General features: G+C 38.7%; 1 protein-coding gene across 1 annotated transcript in view; it reads right to left on the bottom strand.

Annotated features, from left to right (window-relative positions):
* PDE7B (phosphodiesterase 7B) overlaps positions 1-5,349 on the bottom strand; it is a 169,616-nt gene extending 164,267 nt beyond the window's left edge. The window contains exon 1 of the mRNA XM_088529870.1: positions 5,181-5,349. Within this exon, the coding sequence (XP_088385996.1) occupies positions 5,181-5,201 (21 nt within the window). The 5' untranslated portion in view covers positions 5,202-5,349. The remainder of the gene's footprint in view (positions 1-5,180) is intronic.
* Positions 5,350-14,110: the final 8,761 nt, after the last annotated feature.

Below are 14,110 nucleotides of genomic sequence, written 5' to 3'. Positions count from 1 at the left end.
AAACTAGAGATTCACTGCCTAATTTAATTTATGATGGCCATTCTGCTGCCACTTGAACACCGTTATTAATAGATACTCAGATATTACAGCAACGTGTGAAACAGAAATGCCTATGAATAAGTAATACTACAGCAAGTCTTAACCTAGCATTTGAAACAGAAAACGGCAGGAGCCTTCTTCAACATGCTTATCAGTTAGCCTAAGGCCAAAAGTGTGGTAGGTGACTCATGGAAAGCTGACAGCACCATTGCCATGATGATGTCATGAGTCTTTTTTATATCTTTCTAAGTGTCTATGTGACCTGCCCTCATCTTCCCTAGGAGCTTCGTATGCACTAAATCCTCATTCTACCTAAGTTTCTCAGATATTTAAAACAAACTATAAATGAAAATTTGAGTGAAAGCCAAAACCAAACGTCGAGTATTTTATAGACATGCATTTCTAGCAGCTGTCTCTGGGTTGCCCCTCTTTCAGTCAAAACATACCTACCTCACATTTTTTTCTTGAAAATGAGATTATTAAATCTCCCTTTCCCAAATTTCTTTCCTACATCCAGATGGTAAGCATCATCAGACTGTGCTCTGAAAACACATATAGTGAATTATATTCAGGTCCTGACAGCAATTGCCCTAGAAGTGTGTTTTTATGCCTCCATGACAATTAACTAAACTTAGATTGACTGTAGATTTGCTGTTCTGCTTTTAAAGGTTTTACACTGCTAGTAACACACACCACAGTGATGTATTAGTTGGTGAAATTTTCTCATACCAGGAATTTTTGTGGTTATTTGGTATAAACCTGAGAGCTACAGAAAAAGTATCTCTGCAACTATCTTTTCCTAAATATTTATTTCCTATTAATATAATGTATTCAAAGAAAAATAAATCTTGCTGTTTGTGTCTGCCTGTAACTCTTCTGCAGCTAAACTATAATAAATTTATCTTTGTCTGTGAGTGGGTGAATGCTAAATGCTCATCCTCATTCATTAAGAAGACAAGATCATCAGCTATGTTTATCCATATAGGCAACTTGGACGTCATTTTAGCTAGATAGTAAGCTAGCAGAAGCATACCATACACCATGAGTATAAGTAGCTACACTATGTTCCCATCCATCTTCACTCAGAACTCCCATGAGGAGGAAGAAAAGAATAAGAAAATCAAACTTCTTGGGGCCCTTTCATTAGCCTGCTTTCTTTCTGTTCAAGGCATTACATAATAAAACATTAATAAAATATTATATAATGAATTATATAAACATCTATAAATCTTTACTCTCTAAGAACATAAAAACTGGGAAGTATATATCAACATTACAGTGTCTATGTACTACAGATATCACACTATTAAGTGTATACATGAAAAGTGCTTAATTCATTTGATTACTGTTTTATGAGAACTGTTCCTGACCTAACATTTTGCTTACATTTTTTCCACTGAAGTTTGGCTCCTGGAATTGCCCTCTCTCATATCAGATCTTCCTCTGATTTGTTGGGTTTTTTTTTTTACCTTAAAACTGGGTAATTTGTAACAGATAGCTATTACTAGCTATATGATAGTGCTCTGGGCACTGTGAGCCCTAGCTATATATCTACTGAAACCTCCACAGTGTCACATGAAAACAGACAGGGCAAGTTCAGAGGATCTAATACTGTTTTCTAATGGTAAAAATAATAAATTAATCGAGCTTTCATAGAATGCTTAAGGTTGGAAGGGACCTCTAGAGGTCATCTAGTCAATAAGATTAAGTGTTCTAAACATTTTTCTGGAAGATAATAGAAGAACTTTTCTGTTAGAAAGTTTTTACAGCAATTGATTTTGCATTTGAAATTTCCATAAATTAATTCAATTGATTAAAATAGAAACAATACATTCTAGCTCTCTAGTATTTAAGCAAAGACTTTAAACTTATCATTTATCTAGTACTAACAGAAGACACACTTTGTTCTTTCCTACTTATTTGCAGTGAAAGCAGGGGACAAGGTCATTGTCACCCCCTTCTCCCACTAAGAGCCTGTTTGGTGCTCCAGTTTGCAGCTATGATGGTTCATCTTTAGCTGCCTAGATACATGCCCATCATGCTGGTCACAGAGAGAAAAAGCATCAAAATTTTGAACTGCTTTTGGATACTTCGGTCTACATATCTGTGTGTCCCAATGCCCCCAGGGTATAAACACTCAATAACATCCATTACACATGCTTAAGTTTGTGACTGAAAAGTGCATTTTTCACACTACATATGTGGAAGCTCAACATTTGACTGGAAATGAAAAAAAAAATGATGTCCCAGTTGATTTTTTTTTTTTTTTTGGCTGAGGATAAAGAAAAATCAATGGTATCATTCCAACATAGAGATTCCCATTTTCCACCCAGTATGGCTGTGGGAGGAGGAATACTGAGCCATCATTTTGCTACAAAACACTTGATTTTGTTCTGGCAGCTGGTAGGACCCCAGCTGTCCCTTTCACTTTCACCCTGTGACAAACACATGGAACGCTGTAATAATTTCAAGCACAAAAGGAGAGAAAAGATGAACAATAGGGAGTTACTCAGAATGCTCACTTGCATGAGCTGTCATTCTGGCTCCCGCAAATGATTTGTTTTTCTGTTAGCCCAACTGTATCAAAAGCTTTAGGCCATATATTTAGCTTGATTACATGAATAGGTCTTACATATTTCTTAGGATTAAATAAAGATGTGCTGGATTGTAGTATATGGACAACAATAGCTTTCTTTTCTGCTTCATAGAGCCATTGGAGAGGAAATGGCCAGTTCAAGAGAAGTTTTTTCCCTGTAAGACCGAAAAACTGCAAGAAAACCATAGATACGTCACAAAAGGTCAATTTTCGACTGTTTCTCATTAAAATATGCTTCAACTACTGGTAGAAGAACCGTGGGGTGAGCGGAAAGGAACTACATATGACTGAATGTCTCAATTATACTTCATAATTGCAATGAGGACACTGGAAAATCAGTCTGCCTCAGTGATCTATCCAGAGGTCTGGTGAGGGCACACAGACAAGTGGGTTTCAGAAGGGAAAGACACATAAATGGAGAAGGAAGGGAGGAAACAGCTGCTGCTATACAGAGAATTTTACATACTGGGTTACAGAATTAAACATTGCACATACACTGGATCAGACTCATTAGAGTATGCACTACTCTGCTGGAATCACTAGAGCTTCACTGGTGACAACTCTTGTCCACTCTATTGAAATAAACTTGTAACGATCTGCCGTACATATAACATGAAAAATTTGCAATAAAAAATCTTTTTTTGAACAAAGTCCCTGCAAACATCAGTAAACTTTAGCCAGTGCAAAGAATCCGCCTTAGATTTTATTAGGTTTTGATGTTGAAGTGAGAATGTTCAGAGAATGCATTGTAGCCAAAGTGGAAGTTCATTAGCAAAGTAGAAAAACAGTCATTTCCTTAGGTGAAGTATACTTCTACTTAGTACTGCGTGTAGTAGTTGCTACAAAATATGAATGCAGCAAAAGGTAGATTAAAATCTGAGATTTGCTAGAAAGTCATTTATCAGAAGAAGTGAATAATGTTCTTCTAGGAAATTATTACAAAACCAGTGCCTTACAGATTACCTTCTACAAACTTGGATCACTTGTGGTTTAATTTTTGAAAACAGCTGCAGTTCACATAAGACTCCTGGGAGGGCTGGGAGCATAGCATGGTATGGAGATTACAAAATAATAGTTCAACACTGTTGGGCTTTCAGTTATTGGATGACATGAAAAAAAAATATCCTTAAGTATCTCAAAAAGATGTGACACTAAAGAGTTTGTCTATCTGTGGCAACCCTCTTTGTTCTTGCATTCATCTGTGAAGATACAGCAAAGGAAATGGAGGATCTGCAGTTATGCATTTGCAATACACAAAGTCCTTGTTTTCCCACTAGGCACTGCAGAATAGCAATTGTCCATTCACAGCACATATCACATCCTCTGCATTTCAGAGCTAATATTTTTGCAGTCCTTAAGCTAGCATGTTTGTACCTAGTACATTTAATTTTCATAGCTCTTTGAAGTGCACTGCGTTAGGACGGTTTCTAATATGAACTGATTTTTCATGTATGATTTGTTCAGTTAAACTAAAAGATTTTCAAATCATGAAAGGTTTATATTTACAGTAACATCTCAAACAGAGCTGTAAAAAGTCTCATTCCACAAACTGAAAAAAGAAGATTGATAGTCACTGAGCATACCTGCATTTTAACCAAATTAACTGAAAAAATTAGCTGTATTGACTGATGTAGTTATTCAGATCACTCATGCACACACATACATGAACTCTGACAAGTGGCTCCTCCTCTTTCATGTTTGAATCACACTCCTGAAAACAATGTTAGTTTTATGCTAGCAGTTGCTTTCATTTCCTGCAGCACACACTCTTCACTGTAATGCTGCAATACTCATTCAAGTCAGATTCAAGCCGCTTCAATAGGGATTGAACCTATATGTCATTAAATAAACATCAGGCTGCATTACTTCAGCTTCCAATTAAATTTCCACTTTTCTCCTGTTTGGTAGGAAAAGCTGTCTGAAAACTAATGTTGATAAACGGCGATCAGCTCCCTCCCCTCCCGCTGAAGACCTGCTTATAAGTTAAAGCACAGGCTTCCTCTTAATTTTGAACTTCTGAACCCAAACCAAGTAAAGCATCTTAAGCAAGTAGTAAGAAAATGCTGCAGAACACAACACTCCTAAAAATGATGCTTGTATTCTCTTTTGCCTGACGTATTCTTCTCCCTGCTCTAACTCTTAAACAAACTCACAGTCCCCTCAGGATAGGAATGAGTTTCTCCTTTCTTCCTCCCCTCATCTAAGGTAACCAAGTGCAAGGTCTCCTTCCTTGCCATTGAGCAATAGGACTACACAGTGAAAAAAGCAATCACACTTCCTTCAGTGGGGACAGAAAGGATTATAATAACAGATTCTTTCCATAACCTTCTTTTGCCATAAAATGGCTAAATCAACATAAGTTAGACTGTTCATCCAGTTTGAATAAGAAGAAAAAGGGAGGAAATTCAAAAACCGGTTGCTGTAGTAACAATCACCACTAAAAATCATCTCCTTTAAATGATAGTATTATCTCCCTCTCCCCCTCGCAATTTTAGTTCCCCTTTAAAAATAATCATGCTGCCTCGTTTAGCTTTGCTGTACATACCTCAACCATTAAACAAGACATTTAACCATAGTGGCAGTTCTGTGACCTTTGAATGCCGTGAAATCTCTAAGCGGTGCAGCTTGTTCATGAAGACTTGTACTGCAGAATCCAGTAACTGCATCCAGGGTTAGGAATACAATTAAGTAACAACAGCAACCAAAAAAAAAAAATAAAAGAAAAAAAAGAAAAGAAAACCTCCCCAAATCCTCCCAACCCAGCCTACAAAGCCACCTTAAGAAGCAAAAGGAGTCGGAAGGAGAGTGCACTTTTCTGCCAGTGAAGGGGCTGGGGTAGAGCTGAGCTTGCTGCAGTGTGAGCGGCAGTGCTCGCAAGCGGCAGGCCGGGCGCGAGCGCGAGCGCGAGCGCGGCGGGGAGGTGCTGTCAAGTGCCACGGGCAAGGCGCAGCAGACCAATCCGCACCGGCCCTGCCAGCGCGCTGGAGTGAAGCCTCCTCTGTTTATGTTTCCTCATTTCAGGAGTGACGTCAAAGGGTTTAGTTTTTCCTCTGCATGTGCTATTAATTTTAAACGACTGCTATGGGAAGAATGTGGCAGCGATTTAGGCAAGCTCCCCTGCTCAAAAGGAACCAGAGCCATAATTTATCTGTCCTGCATTTAGCTTAGGAATATTTCATAATGAGAGGTACCAGAAAGATCCAAAATATCCACACAAAATGGAGAAAGGCTATATTTATGCAAACATCCATTGAAGTGTTCTTAAATATGCCTAAGATATTTTCCAAGTGAAAGCGGTTATCTATATGGGTCTGTGGCAGGAAATTGGGCTGGATTCTGCCCTTGCCCTGATGTACATCTGGATTTGGCACTACTGTATACATCCCTTTATCAGCCAGCACTAGTTAGAATACAAATTAGCAAACTTCTGTCGTTACCAGGTCAGGGACACTGACACAGCTACTTCAGGTTGTGCTTCTCTAGGCAACCATCCATTGCACCAGCAAATCACAGCCCAGACAGCACTCTAATAAGGGATCTGCTGCAAACCAGCACAGTGCGTTTTATTTCATACTGAAGTGTACGGCAAAAAGCAGAAGACTGTGTTAGAGCCTGGCTTCCTGTATTGCCACACCATTGCCAAGAGGGAAGCTATGCAGTTCAGGTAGAAGGGAAAATGAAGCAACACCTATCAAGCTCAATTAGCATGGGTATAGAGCCCTCAACAAAAAAAAGTTGATTTATAGGAGATCAGTTGACAATAACAATTTAGTTGTCTTCATTACTTTAGTTTTATTCATTTATTCTTGTAGACTTTCCAAGAGATTGGTTTATGAGGCATAGTTCAGTCATAAAGAGACCCAACAATCTAATACATAATTTTAAAATAACTTTAGTGCTTCTGAAAGTGAGAAGACTGAGAGCTCTTCAGAAATTAATCCTCCCGTGATCCACAGAACAGGTACAAAAATAGTAAAATTAGTAGGAGCTTCTCCATGACAGGACAGCTTGATGATTACCAACTGAGGCTATCAAAACATGATTCCAGACAGGTCAAAATATTAAATGATTCTTTTCACTAAAAAGGCTGCCCATGCTATCATTACTCACGTAATCAGCTTTGGCAACAAATTTAAAGGGTTATAGTTGATATAAATGCTGGAAAAGCATATTCAAAAGCATTAAGAAAGTTAAAGACTTACAAATCAATCTGAGCTCATTAAGAACAGAACTTAGAGAACTGTACAGAGCAATCTAAAATGTATAAATAGGAATATAATTTGTAATACACAGAAAATCATCATATTCATCTTCACTAAGCATTGGTGAGGGCTCAGTAGAGCATTGCACTTTGGGAATTTCACTTCAGGGACCAATTTTGGGAATGTCAATTAAAAATGGTATAGTTCAACTGAAAAGCCTACAAGGAAGTCTGAGATTGATATTATCTTGTCCAAAAAAGAAGACATATGACTTATACAAAGGATACATTTATTCTAAAAAAAGTACAGTACTACTATTTCACCTAAAGGCATCGTCCTGAAGCTCTTTTAAAGCCTTCATGATAACATGGCTGCAGATGAACTGCATATTAAGTCACATACTATGACTGTGAATTGTTTAGGAGAACGCTCAATTCTTTTCCGGGGCCCATGCTAAGAATATATTATAGATGACCAGGGACCACTATTCAAGCTTGTGTACTCGCACTGTTTAGTTTGACAGTACAGGCAGAGGCTATATGCAAAGAGGATGCAGTGTCTGAAAGTGTCTTCTTTTTTGGTCTGTGATCAAGCATGTCCTTTAATCTTGTATCTCTCTTTGCTAGTGCAACAGCAAAGGTGAAAAACTAGTGCAGTGACGCAGCTTTTGTACAAATGAAAACACAGAAAGGAAAGGGTGGACAACCATGGTGAAAGAAGCACAGGATTGAAGAAATTCATGCTTATCTCATCCCATGAGTACAGATATCTTACTCTTACAAGTTAGTTTATATGTTACACTGGATATGTTGTGATTGGGAAACTTTAAGGCACATTTCTCCACACTGAAACATGATGATGACAAGATGTGGGCATGATGAGCCTGTTTATTTACAAATTAATGTCCTCCATCAGCTTTTTAATCTTGTTAAAGATACAATGAATCCTCAGCATATTTTATATGGAATAGGCTCCCTTAGAGTTCTCTTCTTCACTTGAAATCTGTGCAATATTTTCAGTGAATTTAAACACAGTCTGTGTGGACTATCTGAAGATGATGTAGACTGATGATTCAGCGATGTCTGGAATGACACAGGGCCTGGATGCAGTGGGCAGTATAACGCAGACCAGCAAGGAGATAGATATGGGTATGATCTCAGGTATGGTCATCCATAATGACGTGGTCTCAAAATGAAAGAAGATTATGGACACACAGATTGCAAACGTGACTCACTGTTCTGACCCAAAAAGCAGGCATGTTTTTGCATGGCTTAGACTGCTGGACTTGACTTCATTTGACTAAGCACCTAGATAGGAGGCTATTTGTGTGGCTTATAAAGATTTAATAATTCATATCACTTTACTGCTCCAAAAAATCTATATTAGTCTGTATATTAAAATCCATAGAAAAATGAGTAAAGTTCCAGAGTTTTAGCTTGATTTAGTTTACAAGAATGTTCTGAGTTACATAATGTGACTAGATATTTAGAAAACCTCTTTACTTCTAAATATTTGTTTATAGATAATAGTGATGGAAATGATCCCTAATAAAATTGGAGTAATAGTAAGAGTTTAGAAACCATTTCTCATCTACAGATTAGGTAACTCACATAAACAGCACTAGATGAGCTTGATCGATAAGCATTGTTCATCACAGAACGATGAAATCATCAAGAACAGAGTTCCAAAGATGCAGTAACTTGGGTTAGTGATTGGGGACACAGTGTGAAGCTTGATTTTTCAGCAGAAGTGACTACTGAATTTCATTTAAAAAAAACTGAACAGTCTCTCAAGACATGTGAGTAATCTACGGATCAATCATTGTCTGGTTTCTATTTTACAATATTTTATGTGAATTACAAAGGGTGGCATTTGGCACCCAAAGAACTGGGTGCCAAGAACCCAAAAAGTCTCGACACAGCTGCCATTAATTTGCCGTCAGAGTTAGGCTTCCTGACCAGCAGTGCACAGAGTGGTGGTAAATTCCAAAGGCAGAGCAAAGACAGATTGGAAGAAGGGTAGTTTGTGCTGATAATGCAAATGCTGCATACAGGTACAAAGGACTTCACTATCTAGGACTAGGACGTATTTCAAGATAAGCCTATGAGGACACAAATATGGTCCCATATAGGACAGAATAACAGGTGCTACACAAACACATTGTATCTATAATATGAATACTTCTGTTAACTAACGTAAGAGGCATTTCTTAATACACAAATAATTACAAAGTTACTATGGCATTTAACCACTTAACTACATTGGAGATAAGACACATTGACCAAGACCTGCTAGATGTTGGAGTGAAGGGCTCTGCTTTGGAAAGTTTTGAACAGAATTTTTAGTGGCATCAAACAGGATCTCAGCTATTGCTCCCTGTCCCTGCATCTCACCCATTCACCTCCTGCACACACATTTTCGTAAGGAGAACTCTAGTCCTATGACCTCTGCAGATCCAGCCCACAAACTGGGCACTACTTGGTATTCCACTTTAAGCTCTCAAAATACATGATCTCTCTTCTAGTTCCTTGGTATGCTGTAGTACATACGGTGGTACTCTTTGATATCTGTCTTTTATGTGCGTGTGGTCTGCATTTCATCTTCAGAGTTACAAGGTTTGCTAAACATACGGAAAAATATTGTTTTGATTACAACCCAGGAGTAACTATTAGGAATCAAGATCAAGATAAGTTAGAAGGATCCATCTCCTGAAGATCAACAAATTCATACCAAAAGAAAAACTAAATGAAGTCTATTTATAGTAAAGTCAGCCCTGTGTAATTGTCAGATACGGCTACATGACCTATCTTTCTATAGTCTAATTCATACCTGAAACTCAAAGTGCAATTTGGAGTAGATTATTGTGTAGCTGAAAGAAAATGCGGACTCAAAATGCTAGGAACTGAAGCTGTCATATCTAAAGAACCCCAACCATTAACACTCAAGTGCAATTGCCCTTTCCCAAGATAGCTAAATGATACTTTGATGACTAAGATCACTCTGTACACTGAAACAAAGCAATCTCTAATAAGGGCAGAACTGGCATAGATGGAAACTGCTGTAAACAAAACTGTAAGGAAAGAGAAAATTGTAGTAGGATCTCGTGTTTAGAAAAAAAAATACATTTTTTACCAGGTTCTAAAGCTTTCAAGTGTGTCCTGCTTTTAATCCTAAAGGCAAAATGTCTCACCCATAAGATACATAATCAGGCTAAACATGATCCAGATTAAGAGCAAAAGCAAGCACACGGCCTGTGCTAACCCAAAGAAAGAGATGAGCTCAATGATGCTCAGAGATTAACTCAGCTACACAATAAGGATCAAGAGAGATTTCATAGCCAGTGCCCTGTGAAAACAACAGCACCATTACAGACCTCTCTGCCATACAGAGAAAACATGGGCAGGGTTCTGAAATACACCTTGGTCTAATCATCAGGATGATCTCCCTTGTTTTGTTGTTGTTGGTGGTTTGCTAAAAGCACATTGATTAAAATTTTCAAAGCAAACAATGAGAACTGTACATACCTTCTTGACTGAATTTTGCCAGAGGATTGTGTGATAAAAAGCTTGTCTCTACAAACACAGAGGAGGAATATGAAAAATAGCCTGTTCCAGCTGCTCCCAGGGCCACCACAGGAGAGGGGTCAGCCCATCAAGGGGTCATCTCCACGAACACAGAAGCATAACAGCAGTGGGGAGACCCCATCATCTATTTGGAAGACAGATATGCTGTTGGGGCTCCTCCCAGACAGCATCTGGGAAGACAGCATCTTTTCACCGTCACCACGGTGAAAGCCAGCAAGATAAGCCAATGCGGAACAGTTCTCCACGGCACCTTTTGGACTGAGAGGTGTTACTACCTAGGGAGTATAGGACACATTGTGGCATGCAGGAGAAGAGCATTTTGGATTACAAAAGACTTATTCTGGCATGTTTGGGAGAGGAATTGAAGGTGGAGAAAGGTATGGATGTGTGTGATTTGTGGAGGAAAAAATGCAAGAAACTAAAAGGATAAGGGTTGGTCACATGTAAACAGGGGCTGATCAGCATACTTGTGTGGCCATGCCCTGAGCCTGGTTGGTGCAATCTGCCCTATTTTCACATTAGTGTCCATTTTTAACTTTTGCTGGGTGGAGGACGTGTCATTCTGTGTGTACGTGTATGTGCAGAGGTCTAAGGGTCAGCAACTGCAGTAAGGTCATAGGCCATAAGAACTCATGTGTCTGTGGTGCCAGCAATTGGTTCAAACAAGGCTCTGAGTGCCAGCAATTGTGTGACCATGGGTCAGAGGACTTATGTGTCTGCGGTGCCAGCAACTGGAGAGCCCAAGGATCCAGCAGCAGTTACTGCGTGGGCTGATTATCTAAACCCAGCTGCTGAAGGGATACGCATTGTACATATGTTTATATATGACCCAAGAAGAGACTTTCCACCTGATAAGCCATGGAGGGGAACAGGATGAAGCTGCTGATGCTGTTTGTGTTTATGTGAATACGTACTGAAAAATATAAAATGAACAAAGATAAATAAATAAATAAATAAATAACTTTATGCTGGTGGAGGTGCCTACTAGGAACACACTCTCAACTTTGCTTCTGCTTGGACTTGGGTTATGGAGCTGCTGCAGGCTGGTTCCCATGGAACTAGCAGGTTCAGCCTCCTCACCTGAAAAAATGAAGTTCTACCTCTCCTTGTGACTGGAAGTTGCTTTGCAGGTCTATCACCTCAGGTGGTCATCTTTATGCTGCTCTATGCCTGCCTCCCTGCTTTTAAGAAGAACTTCTTCATGACATTTTCTCCTGGCAATCACACATGCCTCTGGCTGATTTCTTAATATTAACAGAGAAAATTTTTAATTAAGTCTCTGCTTAGACTTCCCTACCAGCACACCTTCTTTTGGCTGCATCTCTATATACTTGCACACATACACACACATACACACATGCATGGATTTCTTCCTCTTTGTCAAAATAACATTATTTTCCATTATAAAATCCAAGTGGTATTTATTTAATTGAAAGAGAGGACAATATGTCAGGCAGGGATAAAAGTACCTATTCCTTTTTACATGGGCTTGACACCCTTGGAAACATTGGTGGAAGCATTGTTTTGTAAAAGTTTCCCTGTATACTTTCCAATCAGCTACTGCATCCTGTCCCTGGAATTTCAAGGTCAGAGGAGGATAGAACAATTTCTTAAATAGTCCGTACATGTTTAAAGAGAATTAGTCCAAAATTAAACTTCCTTTAAAAATATTTGACAATGACTGAAGGAGCAATGCTTTAAAAGCAGTTTTGGTTGCACTTTGTACAATAATGTGTCTTTATCTTCACCTTTCATTTTCACTGCTTTCTTGTTTAGAACCAAATAAACATTGATAAGGTCAATAAGGAATTACAATTAACATTTGATCTGGGGTTAAGGAACAGAAGGAGTACTGTGAAAAACGCTGATACTAGAGAAGAGAGCTGAGGACAAATTACTTGGTTGATGTAGAAAAAAAAAAAAAAACAAAAACAAAAATCAGATTCAGGGCCTCAAGTTTTACTAACAATCTGAAAAAAAATAATCAAACAAAAAGACCCAAGACATCTTATGTTTATTACTGTTGGGACTGAGAAGTTATGAGAATGATTTTCCATTGTGATGGGGATAAAAGCACTAGTAATCTCCTGAGAAAGCATCTTCTACCTAAACATAAACAGCCCGAGAGACTTGTCTTGCTGAATCTGATATGAATTATGAGATTTGTTGCATGTCATTCATCTCTACTCCATTAAAGAGTTGTAGGAGCAGAAGAACCTGTCAAAGATTTGCCAGCACTCCTGTATGTGAAGGAATGATTGTGTATTTTGCTTGAACTTTTTAGTTACATTGTGTACAATGAGTCCGTATTACAGTTGCAGTTCTAAGAAGAGAAGCATATTCGTTTATTGTATCACAGAATCACAGAATGGTTGAGGTTGGAAGGGATCTCTAGAGACCATCTAGTCCAACCCCTGAGCTCCAGCAGGGACACGTTAGAGCATGTGGCACAGGGTGGCATCCAGGCGGGTTTTGAAGATCTCCAGAGAAGGAGACTCCACAGCCTCTCTGGGCAGCCTGTTCCAGTGCTCTGTCACCCTCACAGTGAAGTTGTCCTTCCTCACATGGAGATGGGACTTCCTGTGTTTCAATTTATACCCATTACCCCTTGTCCTGTCACTGGCCACCACTGAGAAGAGCTGGGCCCATCCTCCCTACATTCTCCCCTCAAGTACTCATACGTATTGATCAGATCCCCTTTCAATCATCTGTGGACTAAGAACATGACTTGGGGACCTAATGGTCAAGAAAGAGAGTGAATATTCAAGCATCCATGTAGAAATGATTGTACTCTTACTGTCTTCACTTGCAGCACTAAGATCTCTTCAAATAGAGGTAATCTCCTATTGGTTTTCTTGTGGTAATGTCATCTCCTTTTTACTGTGTGCATCCAATAAGCTGTTTATAGATGGTCTCTACCATCCTGCACACTAGTGCTTACTTCGCTGCTTACCGCATGTTCCTTTTCCCTTGTAACTCATCGAGACACCATTCCTGGAGAAAACCTATGAAAAAGTGTGCAAAATAACTCTCTATATACTTACATGTGTATCGGCTGAATAAGCTATTATTAAGCAATTTATCAACAATGCATATTAGACACATTGAAAGTTTCATAAGATCTCCACTTTGCCACTCCAGAAATACACACTAAAAATAATCTGATAATAAACCTTCAATAGAAATTCCCATACAACATATTTCCAATGCTCAGTTTCAACTGATTCTCAATATATACTACTTCCCTTAAGCCCCCCCACCAAAAAAAAAAAAAAAAATTACTAATCTGTCAGTATTGTTTTCCACAACAGGAAACATCTGATTTTCTGTAATTAGGCAAGGCCACAATACATGCCATCACTTAGCAAGCTGAACAGCAATTGACTTTCATGATTGTTTGCCAATCTTCAGGTTTTAAAAGGAAGCCAGCATCTTTCTTTTGAGGTAATTTCTAACAGTACGGTCTAACAGTAAATAGGGCACTTGTGCAAATTTGATGGGCTTCATTAAAGTCTGCAGAGCAAGAGAAAAGAAAAAGATGGTGCAGTGTAATGGAGTGTAGCCTTGGGACATTCTATTCTGTCATACTAGAGAGTTGCCCAGGGAAACTGCAAGAGGCAAATTCCAAACATGTTTTGTAAGGCAAGAAAAATTGATATTGGAATGGTGCTCTTTCTCTCTCTTTCTTT

The sequence above is a fragment of the Tinamus guttatus genome, unplaced genomic scaffold (assembly GCF_059628265.1).
Source record: "Tinamus guttatus ecotype Peru unplaced genomic scaffold, ASM5962826v1 Tinamus_guttatus_pri_ptg000351l, whole genome shotgun sequence".
In the NCBI taxonomy this organism is placed as follows: domain Eukaryota; kingdom Metazoa; phylum Chordata; class Aves; order Tinamiformes; family Tinamidae; genus Tinamus; species Tinamus guttatus.
This window is presented reverse-complemented; position numbering and strand designations above follow the sequence as displayed.